This window comes from Musa acuminata, chromosome BXJ3-5 (assembly GCF_036884655.1).
Source record: "Musa acuminata AAA Group cultivar baxijiao chromosome BXJ3-5, Cavendish_Baxijiao_AAA, whole genome shotgun sequence".
NCBI classification, from domain to species: domain Eukaryota; kingdom Viridiplantae; phylum Streptophyta; class Magnoliopsida; order Zingiberales; family Musaceae; genus Musa; species Musa acuminata.
This window is the reverse complement of record NC_088353.1, coordinates 9,799,886-9,818,120: the sequence shown is the minus strand read 5'-3', so window position 1 is coordinate 9,818,120 and position 18,235 is coordinate 9,799,886. Positions and strand designations below refer to the sequence as shown.

At 40.1% G+C, this 18,235-nt stretch overlaps 1 protein-coding gene across 3 annotated transcripts; it reads left to right on the top strand.

Moving 5' to 3' along the window:
* The first annotated feature begins 14,561 nt into the window (after positions 1-14,561).
* On the top strand, positions 14,562-16,830 carry LOC135637811 (uncharacterized). 3 transcript variants are annotated; one of them, XM_065150622.1, is made up of 5 exons: positions 14,562-14,835; positions 14,972-15,157; positions 15,238-15,456; positions 16,055-16,259; positions 16,571-16,830. In XM_065150622.1, the coding sequence occupies exons 1-5, from the start codon at positions 14,635-14,637 to the stop codon at positions 16,627-16,629; spliced, it is 870 nt and encodes a 289-aa protein (XP_065006694.1). In that variant the 5' UTR covers positions 14,562-14,634; the 3' UTR covers positions 16,630-16,830. The 3 variants fall into 3 exon arrangements, with proteins under 3 accessions (XP_065006694.1, XP_065006692.1, XP_065006693.1); XM_065150620.1 differs by lacking the exon at positions 16,571-16,830 and having other exon boundaries at positions 16,055-16,407; XM_065150621.1 differs by lacking the exon at positions 16,571-16,830 and having other exon boundaries at positions 14,565-14,835; positions 14,972-15,130; positions 16,055-16,407.
* Positions 16,831-18,235: the final 1,405 nt, after the last annotated feature.

Here is an 18,235-nt window from a genome sequence, read left to right as displayed (position 1 = left end):
TTGCACCTCCCAGCCTTGCAACCCTGGCGGTTGCACCTCCTGGCTAGGGCGGTTGCACCTCCCAGCCTTGCAACCCTGGCGGTTGCACCTCCTGGCTGGGGCGGTTGCACCTCTCAACCCCACAGCCCAGGCGGTTGCACCTCCTGGCTGGGGCGGTTGCACCTCTCAACCCCACAGCCCAGGCGGTTGCACCTCCTGGCTGGGGCGGTTGCACCTCCTGGTGCAATCAGGGTCCGAATGGCTCACTCCATTCGACCCACTTTGAATCTTTTCAGGGACCCAATTGCCCAAAGATTAAGCTAATGGGATCACTTCCCATTTTCATGCTTAATCATCGTGCTAACTACGAATATCTCTAAGACAACTTCTGCAGCTTTGCTCCGATGCGTCAATCGCTTCTTCCGGCGAGTTTCCGGCCAACTTCCGACGATCAACCGACAACCTTCGGTGATCCTTCTGCGGACATCCGGCATACTCCTGGACTTTGCGACGATCCACTTGGCGAGTTCCGACGAGCTTCGCTTGGCAAGCTTCTGGACTTCTCGGATCTGTTCTCTCTGAACCTCCGACGACCGTCCGAACTTCCGTCGAACTCTCGAACTCCCAACGTGATCCTGATCTTGACTCCGGCGCAACTCCTGCTGCTTGTCTTACTCTCATCGTAGTTAATCCTGCACACTTATCTCAACACATAGATTAGATAACAAATGACAATTGATTTCATCATCAAAATCCGAGATTCAACAATCTCCCCCTTTTTGATGATGACAATCAATTGATAAAGGAGTTGTCCTTAACTCCCCCTATCTATATGCCATAGTTGAGATAAGTCAACCTTGAATTCAAGACCTAAGAATTCAAGTGACGTATTGATAAGTTAGATCAGTTAAACTTATCAATGCTCCCATCATGATGCCTATCATGATGTATCTCTTCAAGAATTATGTCAAGCCATGACATACATCATCAAGTTTGTATGATTGTGTTTGTAACCATTCATCATGTAATCATATAAAGCAACGAAGGACTTTTTACATGATGCTCACATTTGAGATATTATAGTAAGTTTGCATTTTCTTTACAATATCAAATCAAGACATGATGCAAACTATAGTACATGTTCACATATCTCTTGGTGATGCAAGGATGGCATAACATTTTTTATAGCATCACTCAAGTATTTGCAACTATGACATAGATATGATTATGGCAGTTCAGCTATGACATAGTGTTTATCAATTCATATTTTTCTCCCCCTTTGTCATCAACAAAAAGCATGATAGCAATATCAAGCATATAAAAGAAGTCATGACACATATAACACTGTATTGTTTTTGCTTGACGGAGGAAAGTCATTTTCCTAGGAGTTTTCATAAGAGTGTACGGGAACATCCCATTTTTAGCATACAACCTGAAAAATGAACTTCTTACATGCATTTGGTTAAAAATATTCGTCACATAATTTGCAACATGTTATTTGATCAAGCGTTGTCAAGGCATGTAATAGTATTCGAATAATTTTGATGTAGTAACACAATTATTTTAAGTACAGCATTATATCATATTGCATAGCAGGATTTTTATTTCAGCAAGTGTAGCATTGCATCACATGGTAAGATATCAGCTCGTATGATGCAAATTTTTGTTTGATACATGGCATGATAGCAAACATATTAGCAATAGCTGCCATATCAATGTCATACTGCTAACTTATCAACTTACATTGGTATGTTGCTTCATATTTTCAAGGCATAGGCTTTTTAAACCTTTGTAGTTTCAGTAAAAAAAAAAGACGAGATAACCAACAAGAGATGTTTGCAAATATGCTTACATAGATAAAGATAACCATATCAGGGTAACATATGTGCAGCATATCAGGTAACCATAAAGACAAAGTCCTTTATGAATAAGGAGTTTACAACATGTCATATCAAAAACATCAGATGTTTATACAAGCTTATTCATGAGGTGGAAGATTAAAGTGCCTAAATAAAGAGTCAAATTGTCGATGGATTTGTTGTAGCTCGGTTAGGATTTGATCTTATCGAAGTTCAAGGCGTTCTTGTCGTTGCTCAAATCGGTCCATCCGAATCCCGATATCTTCGATGGATGATGTGTGAGTTTGCTCAACCGGAAATGTTTCCTCAAAGGGACAGATCGGAGGAGAGTGGGTACTTCTAAAGACTGGGGTTTCTGGCTCTTGTTCAGGTTCAAGCTGAGGGGGATCAGTTCTTCTAGGCAATCTAACCCAGTTACCGTTTCTATAGTGACATCTCAGTCGGTGAAGTAGATTTTTGTTTATTATGCTGTATCTATCTGATTTCATTACTTCTTCTTCTGGTGGTATTTGAATGTCGTAAGCTTTCATTATTCTAGTAATAATTCCACCATATGGGAGCATCATATCTTTCGTAGATAATTCCAACATGTTTTGTTGGATCAGATAGCCAAGACAAATGTCACGTTCTTTCATAATTAGGTACATAATTCCTAATTCCAATTGACTCACTTCATCATGATGGTATTGCTTAGGAAGAATTATACTAGTCATGATATGATGAAGTATCTTAGTGTTAAAGGGCATTAGATGTTCACAACTTTTAGGAATAGATTCTACGTTAGGATTGGCAAGGATTGTTCCTAAGGCTTCAACGTAGGATGTTTCAATGGTTTTTTCATCCCATGATCCTTTGACGTAAAGTCCTATGCTTTTCATGGGAATACCTATCATATCACAAATGAATCTATCAGTGATTGAAATGTGTTGTCCTAAGAGATAGGTTGATATCCTTTCTTCATCATCTTTTTGCATGTTGTTATAAAACAATCTAACTAGTCTAGGATAAATAGGTTCGTTGATCTGCAAAATGGGAAGTAGATTAAGGTTTGCAAACCAATGGATAGTCTCTACATCTCTTAGTTCATTCAGATCTACGTATTTTCCTTTATTGATGTTTCTTAGTTCGAAGGAGAGAAATTTTTCAGCATGGTTTTTGGAATCAAAAAGAGTGAGATCAAATTCTTCTACTACTCTCCTCTTTCCCTTGTCCCTTGAGGATCTTCTAGATCTCATTACTACTGCTGTTTTAAAGGGATGATGATGAGCTTTAAAGTAAATGAAGAACAAAACAGAATTGAAGAGCTTCTTGGAGAGTACCTTGGTGAAATCTTCAAGAGAAGGAAGGATTCTTGATGTTTTGCTCCGAAATAAGAGGTATTTGGAAGGCTTAGAGGAGTGAAATGGGAATGGAGGAGACTTGGAAGAGTAGAAGAGGAAATGGGGGTGAGTTGGGGTCGGTTTCTCAGCCGGCCCTAGCGTGATTTTAAGGGGCAGAGCTGCTGGCGGTTGCACCTCTAGCTGGAGCGGTGCAACCTCTGGCAACCCGTGATGGCTGGAGGTGCAACCGCCAGCTGGAGAGGTGCCACCGCCTGCAGCAGGTGAGTACTTAGGATGATTTGATTTGGGAGAATTTGCCTTGAGGAGAGTTTCAGAGCAATTTATGTTTGTTACATGATTTCGTATGAGTTTTATTTAAGGAATAAGCTCTTTGTAAGATAGATCTTTTAACGTGCATACGAATGTTCGTTTGGTGTCCCTTTTAAGATCATGACATGTTTAGTTTCTACAAGAATTAATTCGTAGATGAACAGGTTTTGAAGATCAGGGGGGATGTGAATTTGGATATCATAAGTTTCTAATCGTATCGTTTTTGTGATGTCATGGTTTCCACTTGTTACTTAAGCGTTGCGAGTTCCTTTTTGATTATTGGTTTATGATTATTGAGAGTTAAGGAGCAGAACATTATTTCTTGCTCCGGCCTAGACTTTTAATGTTTTTATAGGAACGGATGATCTTTAGGAACCCATTTGCTTTTGGGTGCCTCATAAACAGATCTATATTTTCTATCATGTTGCATAGAGTTTATCATGGTTCCTTTAGGAACCCAAATTAATTTGTTTGGACTTATTTTCTTGAATGGACAACAATGCGTCTTGTGTCCAGATTTGCAACAAAAGTTGCACTTGGTTTGGTGTTGAACGTGTAAGATGGGGCCTCTTACAAAGGTAGTTGGATTTCGGTGAGGACTCCTCACAAATCCAATCCCACTTCTTTTGGGAGCATGACCCTTGTTTGTAAGGATCATGTTTAATGACTTGCTACCAACCTCGAATTTCTTCAAGGTGTCCTTAAGCAGCAAGTTTTCTTTTTGTATAGTTTCTAAATCATGACATTTGATACATGACTTTAAACTATCATGATGTTCGACTTTTAACTTATCAAACTCACAAGTAAGATTATCATGTACCTTTTTTAGCAACTTGTATTTTCTATTTATGACTTTGCATTCATCAAATAAATCATGGAAGGCATTTAATAATTCATCGAAAGATAAATCAGCATCTAATAAATCCGTTACCTCCTCTTCGATGGCCATAAATGCGTAATGAGCAACTTGCTCGGTGTTGGATTCTTCTTCCTCAGATGCGCTCGAATCATCCCATGTTGCTTGGAGCGCTTTCTTCTTTGTTGTTCTTTTCTTGACTTGGGGACAATCACTTTTGTAATGTCCCGGCTTTTTACATTCATAGCAGATTACTTGGTCCTTCTTAGGTTCAAGTTTATTTTTCACATCGTTTTTAAACTTGTTTCTTTTGAAGAATTTTTTAAACTTTCTTGTCAAAAGTGCCAAGTCATCATCACAGTCCTCATCACTTGAGTTTTCTCTCAAGTGGCATTCAGAAGTTTTAAGTGCCATATCCTTCCTGTTCTTTGGAAGGATGTCTTCTTGCTCTTCATGAGCTTTGCATGTCATTTCGTAGGTCATTAATGACCCGATTAGTTCTTCAAGAGGGAAATTTTGCAGATCTTTTGCCTCTTGAATGGCGGTGACTTTAGGATCCCAACTCTTAGGAAGGGATCTTAGTATCTTATTAACAAGCTCAAAATCCGAAAAGCTTTTTCCGAGACCTTTTAAACCGTTGACGACATCCGTGAAACGGGTAAACATGTCGCCAATGGTTTCACTCGGTTTCATTCGAAAAAGTTCAAAAGAATGCAGCAACAGATTGATTTTTGACTCTTTCACTCTACTTGTGCCCTCGTGGGTCACTTCAAGTGTGTGCCAAATATCAAAAGCAGTTTCGCAAGTTGAAACACGATTAAATTCGTTTTTATCTAGTGCGCAAAATAAGGCATTCATAGCCTTTGCATTAAGAGCGAAAGCCTTCTTCTCCAAATCGTTCCAATCGATCATTGGAAGAGAAGATTTTGAAAATCCATTTTCAACAAGGTTCCATAGTTCAAAATCCATAGAAATAAGAAAGATCCTCATTCGGGTCTTCCAGTAAGTGTAGTCCGTTCCACTGAACATGGGTGGACGTGTAATCGAATGCCCCTCTTGGTTTCCGGCGTATGCCATCTCTCTTGGGTTTTAATCCTTTAGAGAGTTAACCGAGCTCTGATACCAATTGTTAGGATCGAGAGCACTAAGAGGGGGGGGGTGAATTAGTGCAGCGGAAATCTTATAATAATTTAAAAACCAAAAGCTGCGTTCGTTCAAAAACTATTGTGATGCAAAAGCAAATTCGCAGTTTGTATCTAGGTGCAGTTTGCGTCTAAGCGCAGATTGCGTTCAAGCGCAGTTTTGCGTCTAAGCGCAGTTTTGCGTCTAAACTCAGATTTACGTCTAAACGTAGTTTTACGTCTAAACGCAGATTTACGTCTAAACGCAGTTTTACGTCTAAACGCAGTTTTGCGTCTAAACGCAGTTTTACGTCTAAACGCAGATTTACGTCTAAACGCAGATTTACGTCTAAACTTTGAAACTCGTTTATATACTTGCAGAAGGCAGTATGCAGTTGAAATCAAGACGTAAACGTGAACTGAAATCTGACGATTGAGCGAGGAAAGCCGATTTACGTCTGAATGCAGTTTTACGTCTAAATGTTGAAACTCGTTCGTAAAATCGTAGAGGACAGATTGCAGTTATTAATAGGATTAAAATGTAAGCGTAAACTGCAAGGAAGCTCGTTCGTAAAAACGCGGAAAACAGTTCTGCAGAATCAAACGTAAACGTAAACTGTAATGTATGAAAATACGAAGTTACGTCTGAATGCAGATTTGGAAGAACAGCTCTTAGAACTTGTTCGCGAAAGCGCAGAGAGCAGTAGTGATGAGGGAGGTTTGCAGTAATGATAAAGTACTCGAAATTAAACGCAAACCAGAGATTTAGAGTGGTTCGGTCAGCCTTGACCTACTCCACTTTTGGCTTCCTCCACCGATGAGGTTGCCGACGTCAACTAGGTGCCTTCCTTCAATGGGCGAAGGCCAAACTTCCCTCTTACAGTTTCTTCTCCTTTTGACAGGCTTAGGAGACAACCTTTACAGACCTTTCTCTCCTCACTTTACAATTGAAAACTTGAAGAATAGAAGGAGGAGACTTAAAGGCTTTACAACACTTTTGAGCTCTTAGAATCACAGAAAAGATCAAGATTTCGGTATAGGTCTGTATCTTTTCAGTGCTGAATGGGTGGGGTATTTATAGGCCCCAACCCAATTCAAAATTCGAGCTCAAAACGATCAAATCGATCAAATCCCAGAATTCTGGGATCAGGCGGTTGCACCTCTCGACTGGAGAGGTGGCACCGCCTGGCAGAGCTCGAAGACTGAGCTCTGCCGATTGCTTCTCTCTGCCAGAGCTCGAAGACTGAGCTCGATGGTTGCATCACCTGGCAGAGCTTGAAGACTGAGCTTGGTGGTTGCATCACCTGGCAGAGCTCGAAATCTGAGCTTGGTGGTTGCATCACTTGGCAGAGCTCCAAACTGAGCTCAAGCTGATGCACCATTCTGCCAGAGCTCGAAGACTGAGCTTGGTGAATGCATCACCTGGCAAAGCTCGAGACTGAGCTCAGGCTGATGCACCACTCTGCCAGAGCTCGAAGACTGAGCTCGGTGGTTGCATCGCCTGGCAGAGCTCGGAACTTGAGCTCTGGCGGTGCAACCTCTTGGCTGGAGCGGTTGCACCTCCCAGCCTTGCAACCCTGGCGGTTGCACCTCCTGGCTGGGGCGGTTGCACCTCCCAGCCTTGCAACCCTGGCGGTTGCACCTCCTGGCTGGGGCGGTTGCACCTCTCAACCCCACAGCCCAGGCGGTTGCACCTCCTGGCTGGGGCGGTTGCACCTCTCAACCCCACAGCCCAGGCGGTTGCACCTCCTGGCTGGGGCGGTTGCACCTCCTGGTGCAATCAGGGTCCGAATGGCTCACTCCATTCGACCCACTTTGAATCTTTTCAGGGACCCAATTGCCCAAAGATTAAGCTAATGGGATCACTTCCCATTTTCATGCTTAATCATCGTGCTAACTACGAATATCTCTAAGACAACTTCTGCAGCTTTGCTCCGATGCGTCAATCGCTTCTTCCGGCGAGTTTCCGGCCAACTTCCGACGATCAACCGACAACCTTCGGTGATCCTTCTGCGGACATCCGGCATACTCCTGGACTTTGCGACGATCCACTTGGCGAGTTCCGACGAGCTTCGCTTGGCAAGCTTCTGGACTTCTCGGATCTGTTCTCTCTGAACCTCCGACGACCGTCCGAACTTCCGTCGAACTCTCGAACTCCCAACGTGATCCTGATCTTGACTCCGGCGCAACTCCTGCTGCTTGTCTTACTCTCATCGTAGTTAATCCTGCACACTTATCTCAACACATAGATTAGATAACAAATGACAATTGATTTCATCATCAAAATCCGAGATTCAACAGATGATTTGGTATTATGCATTCAATATTTCAACTTATGATAATGAAGCATTCAATGATGAAATATTTATGATTAAATTTACTTTGACTTAAATTTAATTTTAATTCAAGGTTCATCTTATTTATGTCATATTGATAGGGAGAGTTTAGTTAAACTCCGTCATCAATTTATTGTCATCATAAAAAAGGGAGAGATTATTGAATCTCGGATTTTGATGATGAAATCAATTGATAATGTTATGATCTAATCTACGTTTTGAGTAACACTAGACTAGCTTCGATCAAGAGAGACAAATTAATTAAAGCAAGGGGAATCATATGTTGGGTCAAAGTTGAACATGTCAGGAGATTGGACGTCGAGCCGGAGGATCGGTCGATTTGTCGACAGAAGGCTTCAATCCGTGAATTCGGGCATCAGGCCAAGAAGATCGGACATTGCGCCAAGGAGATTGGATATTACGAGAAGACAATATGCTGATTGAGCAATACGTCGAAGGAGAGAATGATGCGTCGAAGGATCGGACGAAGCGTTGGAAGAACCAATGACATGCCGGACAACAAATGATTCGTGCTTCAAAATAATTTGTTTAGATCGAGTTAGCTGAGGTCATAATTGGGTTGGTTTAGAATGTAATTAAGCTAACTCAATTAGGGGCCAACTGGACCCGAATTGGGACTGTTTTAGAGCAAGAGAAAGGCTCATTCAATGACCCAAAAGTTTAGTCAGGCGGTAGTACCAACGGTCTAGGCGATGGCACCGCTAGTGGCTCAGTCTCCAAGATTGTGTTAGGCAATAGTATCGTCAGACTAGGTGTGGTAACGCCAATCTAAGCGATGGTACCACCTAGACATAGTCTCCCAAGTGACCGTTTATTTTAACATTCATCACCCCACTTTACTCTATTTAGAGATATTGGTACTTAGTTTGGTTAGATAATTATGAATATTATAAAAAATAAAGTATGAAGGTTTAGGTTGCTCTAAGCCTCTAAGGTCAAGATTCTAAGGTCAAGATAGTTGATCTAATATGATTCAAAGTTAAAAGATCTGATTGGTTTAGAATACGGAGAAATGTTGATATGGATCAATAAGGGGTAGTGATCAGAAAACAAGCAATTGAGATAAAAAAAAATATATTACTAGAAGGGTATAATTTCAGTCTGAAATCATTAGCAAGAGCTTATCAAGCCTAGTTAAAACTCTAGAAGGACTACACTTCTAGAGGTGATTCATTTCCAATCACAATTGAGCTTATAGATGTACCTATGATTAGTCTCCAAGTTAAGAGGAGTTTTCGATAGTATAACAATGCTAATGTAAATAGTTCTAATTGAATATAATAAATGATTGAGACAATCACGATTGTGTGCACTTCTACAGTTCTAACTTAATAGTTTCACGAGGGAAAGAAAGGATGAGTTGTATGCTATTTACTAAAAAAAAAGAGTATTTATGGAGTCTAATATTTCTTTTCTACTTATGTATTTGGAAATAAAGGAGAGAGAAAGAGATACTCTCTTAGGAGAGACTAATCTAGTCTTATGTCCTTACTTTTGAGGAAAATGAGACCATTCTATAGGTCATCATCATCTAGGAGGATGCTCTCGTGTTTTTTAGTTATTTGGTTAGTAGTCTTATAGAATCCCTATTCCACCTTATCTACTAGGAGTTGAAAATATTCATTTTTATGATGGTTCAAGGGAGAGAGAATTTTAGATCAAGGACTCAGCAAGATATGTTTACTATGTTCTTGCAAAAATAGATTATATGTAGATGAAACTGATAAAGAGGAAATAGAGAACAAGGGAAGATGAGTTGTGTTATACATCAAGGTAGTGTTTGAGAAGGTAAATGATGTAAGGGAGTCTTTTGGTTAGAAAAATATATTATCTTTTGTAATTAAAGAGATTTAAGTGTCTAAGGATGATATTAGTTCAATCTTCATCGTAATTGATGAGAGAGCAGACTTCGGAGGCGAGACATTAGATATAACAATTACTATACTAGATGAATCGGTCAAGGGAATGATGTTGGCATATGTTAAGATTGTATAGGAATTGAAATCAACTTTACTAGCTACCAACCCTTCCCTTTTCCAAGCAATGCCCCAAAATCTAGGGTGACATCATGTTCCCAACCTTTCCCTTCTCCGATGAATAGTTAGTTTAATGTGATTAGTGGTTTGGGAAGGAGCACTATACCCTTGTGTGATTTATCAAGGTTGATAAGTATTTTAAGAGTTCTAATTATATTCAAACAAGTCCTAATTATATCCAAACTCATTGGTGGTTTATGATTTAGATTATGGATTCAAGTAGGAAGAGTCTTTAAAGAATAGAATTTATTCTTATAAATATACCTTGAGTCTTGGTGATGCGGAGATATAAGATACTTTCATTACTTCTAAGAGTTAGTCTAGTAGATCTAGAAAGGATTGAAAGAATAATTTTTCATATTTGAATGAGAGGATATATGAAAAAAGTTGTGCTTGAGAGAACTCAAGGGCCTTGTAATTGATCTCATATATATGAGAGAATTTGATTTTCTCTTTGGATGTAGGTAGGGAGTTACTGAACTATGTTATATCTTGGATATTCTTTTTTTTTATCTTGATTTTCAAGTGTTTTTCTTTTCCTCCCTAACATAGTTGAATTGAGTTTTAAGGTTGAACTTAACTATGTAGATTAGGGATTGTTTAGGATTCATGATAGGGATGTGGTTAGTGTAGGTTGATTTGGTTTGGGTTGGGTCCTTCTTGGGTCTAGGTCAATGTTGGACATCCATGGGTCATAAATTTGGCCTTCTCTGGTAGAGAGGATGATCTATATGCTGAAAATATCCTCAGGTCGATTTTTCTTATGATTTCATAGACATACATTGAGCTATCTTATGACCCAATAGCCATAGGAGTAATTGATTTTTAGGGGATTTTCATATGCTATGATTTGAACAAAGTCCATCTTTCCTATTTTCACCTAGATAAATTATGGAAGTGGAAGATGTTGAATCTCGGATTTTGATGATGAAGTCAATTGACAATTGTTTGACTAATCAGTGTGTTGAGATAAGTGTGCAGGATTAACTACGATGAAAGTAAGATATGCAGTAGGAGTTGCACGGGAGTCATGACAATGATCACGTTGGGAGTTCGAGAGCTCGACGGAAGTTCGGACAGTCGTCGGAGGTTCTGCGGGAACAAATCCGAGAAGTCCAGAAGCTTGCCAAAGGAGCTCGTCGGAACTTGTCAAGTGGATCGTCGCAGTCCACGAGTTTGCCGAAAGTCCGCAGGAGAATCACCGAGGGTTCATCGGATGATCGACGAAAGTTTGCCGGAAACTCACCGGAAGAAGCGAGTGACGCACCAAAGCAAGCTGCAGAATATGTCTTAGGAAATAATCGTATTTAGCACTTTGATTAAATTAGAAATGGGAGGTGATCCCATTAGCTTAATCTTGGGGCAATTGGGCCCCTGAAGAACTCAAATTGGGTCGAATGGTTCAACCCATTCGGACCCAGGTTGCTGTGGGAGGTGCAACCGCCCAGGCAGGGAGGTAGCACCGCCCAGGCTATGTCTCCCAGCGAGACTGGGCGGTGCAACCGCCCCAGCCAAGAGGTGCAACCGCCTAGGGCTCAGTCTCCGAGCGAGACTGGGCGGTGCAACCTTCTCTGTCACGAGGTAGCACCGCTAGAGCTCAAGTTTCGAGCTCTGCCAGGCGGTGCAACCTCCCCAGTCAGGAGGTGCAACCGCCTGAGCTCGGTCTTCGAGCTCTGGCAGAGAGGTGCAACCGCCCCTGACAGAGGTGGCACCGCCCAGAGGCTCAGTCTTCGAGCTCTGCCAGGCGGTGCAACCTCTCCAGTCAGGAGGTGCAATCGCCTGATCCCGGAATTCCGGGATTTGATCGTTTTGAGCTCCAAATTTGAACTGGGTTGGGGCCTATAAATACCCCACCCATTCATCACTGAAAAGATATAGAACTACACCGAATTCTTGATCTTTTCTGTGATTCTAAGAGCTTAAATTTGTGTTAAGTCCAAAAGTTCTTCTCTTTTTGTTCTTCAAGTCTTGAGTTGTAAAGAGAGGAGAGAAAGGTTCTATAAGGGTTGTCTCCTGAGCCCGTCAAAAGGAGTGAAACTGTAAAAGGGCAGTTGGCCTTCGCCTATTGAAGGAAGGCCTCTAGTTGACGTCGATGACCTCGTCGGTGGAGGAAGCCAAAAGTGGAGTAGGTCAAGACTGACCGAACCACTCTAAATCTCTGGTTTGCTTTCATTTTGAGCACTTTATCATTACTGCAAACCTCCTACATAGCTACTGCTCTCTGCGCTTTTACGAACAAGTTTCTAAGTTCTGTTCTTTCCGAATCTGCATTCAGACGTAAATCGGTGTTTTCGTACGATCTCTACATTCGGTTTACACTTACGTTTCGATTCTATTTATAACTGTAAACTGTCTTATGCGCTTTTACGAACGAGTTTCTTTGCGGTTTACGTTTACGTCTTGATTCTGTTTATAACTGCAAACTGATTTCTACGCTTTTACAAACGAGCTTCTCTACAGTTTACGTTTACATTCCATTTATAACTGCAAACTGACTTCTGCGCTTTTACGAACGAGTGTCTAAGTTCAAATCTTTCCGAATCTACGTTTTGACGTAAAACTGTGTTTAGACGCAAACTGCGCTTAGACGCAAACTGCGCTTAAACGCCAACTGCGCTTAGACGCAATCTGAGCTTCGACGCAATCTGCGCTTAGACGCAAACTGCACAAACTGCGCTTAGACGCAATCTGAGCCTAAGACGCAAACTGCACTTAGATGCAAACTACGCTTAGTCGCAATCTGCATTTAGACGCAAACTGCATTTAGACGCAAACTGCGTAAACTACGCTTAGATGCAAACTGTGGTTAGACGTAAACTGTACTCAATCATAAGTAATCTTAAAATCAGCTTTTACATCAAAATAGTTTCTATCAAACAAACGTAGCTTTCGTTTTTAATCGCTGAAAGATTTCCGCTGCACTAATTCACCCCCCCCTCTTAGTGCTCTCGATCCTAACAGAAGAGAGAAATTAAGAAGAATATTGACCTTTGCAAATTTTGCTCATGCCCTAAAGATAGTGATGTTATCAACCCTAAGAGGGAAACCTACTTTGGTAGCAATTTGGAAGATTGATTTGAGGGACAAAGGATTTTATGGGTGGGTTTGGCGTATAGATTTACATGGGGATAATGGTAATACATTCTTTGAGAGTTTAAAAATTCTCATTCCATAGGAATAAGGAGAGGTCATTACTCATGTGGATGTTCATCGATTAGCCCGATGCTAAGTATGCAGTGGTCTCCTGTTCCCTCTTCCTCCTCTTGGGTATCTTTGTCCCCATCGTCTCCCACTTTGTCCTCTCTTATATCCCCACCCACTATGCCTATGATGTGGTGATCCAACTCTTCCTCATCTCTACCTCCTGTCTATCCTATCTTTGCCTCTCCACTTTGTTCATTGTTACGGCTTTTGTCGCTTCCTATTCTTCAATAATATTGACATAATCAAGAGAAGAAACACCACTAAAAGAAAGAGCATTATTGGAATGGGACAAAGTGGGTAAGACATCGGAGAGAAGAGAAGGATTGGGATTAGAGTTTCAAGCAAAAACTAAAGAAAATTCAACATACATCTTGGTATATGGTGGAACTTGAACTCATAGAAGCTCCAACACGTTAGAGGCAACTCATGGCCTCTACGGTAAACTCTTTGGTCCTGCTCTCCTTGATATCATTCGATCTTCTCTTTCAAAATTTTAAAAACTCTTAAAGAGTTTTTAAGTTATTAATCTTGTTATAGGTTATCTTTGCTTTCACTTCTAATCCAAATAAGATATAATAAATACCCTAGAATATGGCTCTTGATTCTCGTAAGATCGGAAGCTCTTGAGCACATCTCAACGTGGGAGTGGTTGCATGTGTACGATGCCTTGCGTAGTAGTGGCTCAGTGCTACTATTGGTGGTCACTTCCATGACAACACTTCCTTCGGTCATTGATGGTGGTCTCAATTTTTTTTTTTGAACTTAAACTACATATGTCATTATATTAATGATTTATTATGAGTCAGAATAGTACGTAAACAAACTCTAATGTCTATTAACTCAAACTTGATGAGAGGGTCTTATATGCTACGTCTTTGAAAAGATAGAAGTTATTTTAAACATGAATAAGTCATAAGAGCTTAAGTGATGAATGACCAAGTCCATTTGGGCTAAAAATAGATTTTAATATTTTTTTAAACTTAAATTATATATAATTATATTAATAATTTATTATAAATCATGCTAAGCATATTATAATGTTTATTAATAAAGATTTGACGGAAGGGACTTATATGCTATATTTTTTTAGAATGTATGAGTTATTTTAGACATGAGTAAATCATAAATCATAACTACTCAAATAGTTCTTGATCAAAATTTATTCTTATTTGGTTTTCTGGATTTTTGTTCTTAACTTATTTATGGAGTGACGTGATTCATATTTTTAGAAAAGATAATTATTATGCTTAGTCTCGTATGTGCGAAGGGTTGTAAGTGGAGGACTAGCATCGCTATATACCTGGATGAGGGTTTTGAAGTAATATATTATCTTTTGTTGCTTGGAAAAACCAAATCTTCTAATTTGACTTATCTTCTGGAGCTGGCCAAGTTGGGTCGGATGGGTTCGGAATGGATCCGACCCAAATTTGACGACAGGGCTTCTTCTTCAAGCTTCAACGTCGCCTAGCTATGAATAAAATCTCGATCTCGATTCTTCGAATCTTAAAGCTTCTATTTAGATACCAAACATAAATCTTGGGATCGACGGCTGAGGAAAACCGAAGCGACGCCCATGATGATAACAGTGGCTTCTCCACGCCCTCCCCGAATCTCCCCGTCGTCGACCTTTCCAAAACCTGCTAGCTCTTCTGAACATCCCAGCGTCCTCCCGTGCGTTTCAATCCCATTTCGCGGTTTCCAATCCAGGGTGCGCACGAGATCTTTCTTTAGGTGCTTCTGCGCCGAGAAGGATAGCGCAGATGAACTGTTCGAGGCAATGCCTATTCCATCTCCGTTTCCTGGAATCAGCTGTTTGCCTTTCCTGTCGTTCCTCCTTTACTTCAGTATAATCAGCGCCAGATTGGTTCGGTGACGTGGATAATTTGATTTAATTTTCTCCTGGAAAACAGGGGTTTTCAGTGCTTCCATCCGACGTACCATGGGAAAATAGTGACGTATGGTCCATATGTGCGGCCTATTTCTTCGTCTTGCACGTTCCTTTGAGCTTTGGAGGGCTCTCAGTCATCGCTCAAATTCTTCATGAACCTAACCTTGATCCGCTGACAATGGTGAACGAGCTATTCCAGATAGCAAATGTTGTAGAAACACGTGATTCACATACTTTAAAAAAGCTGTTCTTTGTTGATTAAACAATCACCACTTCTGTTCAATGCAGGTTGTGTCCATCACTGTGCTACAAGTTACAGAGTATGTTGGAGTTTCAACACTGTTGCATTTTAATGCAAAGCCGCAATATGATGTTTGCAGATTCTTCCATCCAAAGTGGTTTTGGGGAGGAAGAAGCTGCATCACAGCATCTATTGTGGGGATTGGTACTTTGATTGGGCTAGTGTTTCTCACATCCATAGTTGCTGACATGCTGGTTGGACCTAAGGTAAGCTAAACTGCTATGATTAATGCCTAGAATTTCCTCTATTGACTTCGTAGCGGGATTTTAGTTTATTTTGATTGCAAAGGAGGCTTTTTTTTTTTACCTTCTAGAAGTCTAAATACTCATGTTATCAAGCTATGGCAAGTTGAACTGTTATTTGCTGAAGAAGTGTTGAATTTACATATTAAATACAACTGCGACAAAAGATTCTTAATTCCGAAAATACGATTGATGAAACAAACCTTTCAAAGAACATATTGAACATCTATGGTATCACTATTCTGGTAGGTAGGTTTTACTGGTAAGTAGATATATCCGCTATGTAATAATAAACAACTGTATTCATGGTATCATTATTCTGGTAGGTTTACTGGGACAGAAAGAAGAAAAAAGTAAAACCATGTCGAGCAAGTTTTCTTCTGCTTATGTGTGGTAAACTAGTTCTTTTACATCCTAGCACTTGCTAAAGTGTATGTTATGGTGAGAATCAATTTGAATGTGGAATGAACTTGCAGGTATTTGATGTAGTGATAGTTATGAGCATTTAAACTACTTTATGCTTCTTTTCTGACTAAATTAGTTCTTCTGTGGTTGCTTGCAGGATGTGAATGATCCGATCTTGAAAAAGATTCTTTCGGATAGCCCTTTGTCTATGATGTCATGCTTTTTTCTGTATTGCCTCGTTAGTCCTTTGTTGGAGGAAACTGTTTATCGGGGGTTCCTTCTATCATCTCTATCCTCCACAATGAAATGGTGGCAAGCTGTTATTATTAGTTCATTTGTTTTCAGCATTGGCCACTTCTCTGGTGAGAATTCTCTGCAACTCTTCCTCATTGGTTGTGTTGTTGGTTCTGCATATTGTTGGACTGGCCAATTGACTCCTTGCTTTGCCATTCATTCTGTATATAACGCAATGATATTACTAATAACTATGATGTCGTAAATTCATATCAAGGATGTACACTAAGAACGCTTTCATTTAGTTTTTTTTTTTTTTTTTTTTGATAAGTGCTTTCATTTATTTGCATGTTCACTTTTCTTTTGTTTCTTAGAGAGATTTATACTCTATGGTTGAATCATGAAATTAATCACCTTGAGTAAATCTGATTTTTTGTAGCTGAAAGAGGAAAGCAACTAATAAATCAAACGGACTATCTTGTCAAATGCATATGCTGACTAAAATGTGTTCTTCCTTTGGGTAAAGGAGAAAGATACTAAAGGTTTCCTAGGAAAGTTCAAAATTGATTGCAGGTGGCATCGCCGACTTTCTTATGGAGTATGTTACTGTTTTCATTGACATGTATTCACCAGCTGCATTCCTTTTAAGCTGAGGTTTTGCCCCTTCGATGCCAGCAAACCATTTTGTGGGTCATAATTGATCTGTCTTCATTTGAGAATATATCTTATACTCGTATGGCTAACAAAGATTAAAATGGCTACACCATTATAAACTGTTGGTGTCTTTTTTGGAACGTCGGTTGGATTAATGATGTCAAAGTTTTTATATTAAAAGTGAGTAAAAATTAAGATTAACTAATAAAGATTTGATGAATATATGAATTTAAATTTAAATATTTTGATCCATTAAATCATAATAATTAATCTATATAGAAAAAACATCAAATAACATGCAAATCATTTTGTGGGATCTAATTTTATTGTAATAATAATAATAATAATAATAATAATAATAATAATAATAATAATAATAATAATAATAATAATAATAATATATTTGAACTTTGAGATGAAGATTCGATCCAAATTTAAAACTGAAATATAAGAGTTGGGACAAAAAGGACCTGCACCCCACCTGATCAATTTTAGGTCGGACGTATTATTGTCACCCCCACCGTTTGCATGGATCCGCGGGATCTGTACGAAGCAATCTTGCATTCATGTGAGCGTTGCAGAGCTGGTGCCCACAACCTTGTCACAGGTTTATGATGCAGTGACAGCCACCGAGTCCGGGGTTGTGGTCCATTCTACGTTTATGTCGCATGTTTTGCTAGGATTATAACGTGTTTCGATGGTATTTGTTTTACCTTCATCATCTCTGTCTCGTCTCTGTAAAAGAGCCTTTGCTTTACACCCTGTTCTTATCTGCAATCTTTTTCAAAAGCCCGGAAATCGTGCAAACCATGATCATCCCAACGGTGCATGGCACGTATCACGGCATATTTCAAATCCCACCACTGGATACGTATACATTACAAAAAATAAAAATAAAAAAGTATGGAGAGGGAGAGAGCGATGCACACATAGATATCCCTATTAAAGAAGTGGAATCTGGGTGGGAAGGAACACAGCGTGAGAGGTCGCCATGGCCGGAGGCTTCGAGGAGCAGGTGAAGGAGCGAGCCAAGGAGTTGAAGCACCTGGTGAAGAAGGGGATGAAGGTGGTGGGGGAGACCTGCAAGAAGACCTGGCACAAGGTTCGCCACATCAGGGGTTGACTCGTGGCTGCTGACTTCTTCTTCTTCTTCCTCCCCTCGTCCATGTAGATCTGCTGCTGCTGGCTTTGTTTCGATTAGGTTTGCTACGGTTAGATCGTATTCGTTGCTTTTGTTGCTTGCTGCTTTTGTTGGTGTTGGAGTTGGGAGTTGTTGTCGACGATGCTATCGTGTTAGCTGCGTTCTCCGAGTTGTATAACCACACTGAGATGTATATCCTTTGGTGTGTGAGATGAAATAGTTGTTCCTGTTGCTGCTGCTACTCGATCCCTTGTGCTTGTCTTTCTAATCCGAACGATTAAATTAGTTTTCGTTATTTCTTTTCTGCAT

Bases quoted from the DNA above. Each gene is read 5' to 3' on its own strand.
- LOC135637811 (XM_065150620.1), top strand. From the start codon at position 14,635: ATGATGATAACAGTGGCTTCTCCACGCCCTCCCCGAATCTCCCCGTCG. The intron at 14,836-14,971 runs GCAATGCCTATT...CCTGGAAAACAG, and splicing joins GCGCAGATGAACTGTTCGAG to GGGTTTTCAGTGCTTCCATC. The intron at 15,457-16,054 runs GTAAGCTAAACT...GGTTGCTTGCAG, and splicing joins ACATGCTGGTTGGACCTAAG to GATGTGAATGATCCGATCTT.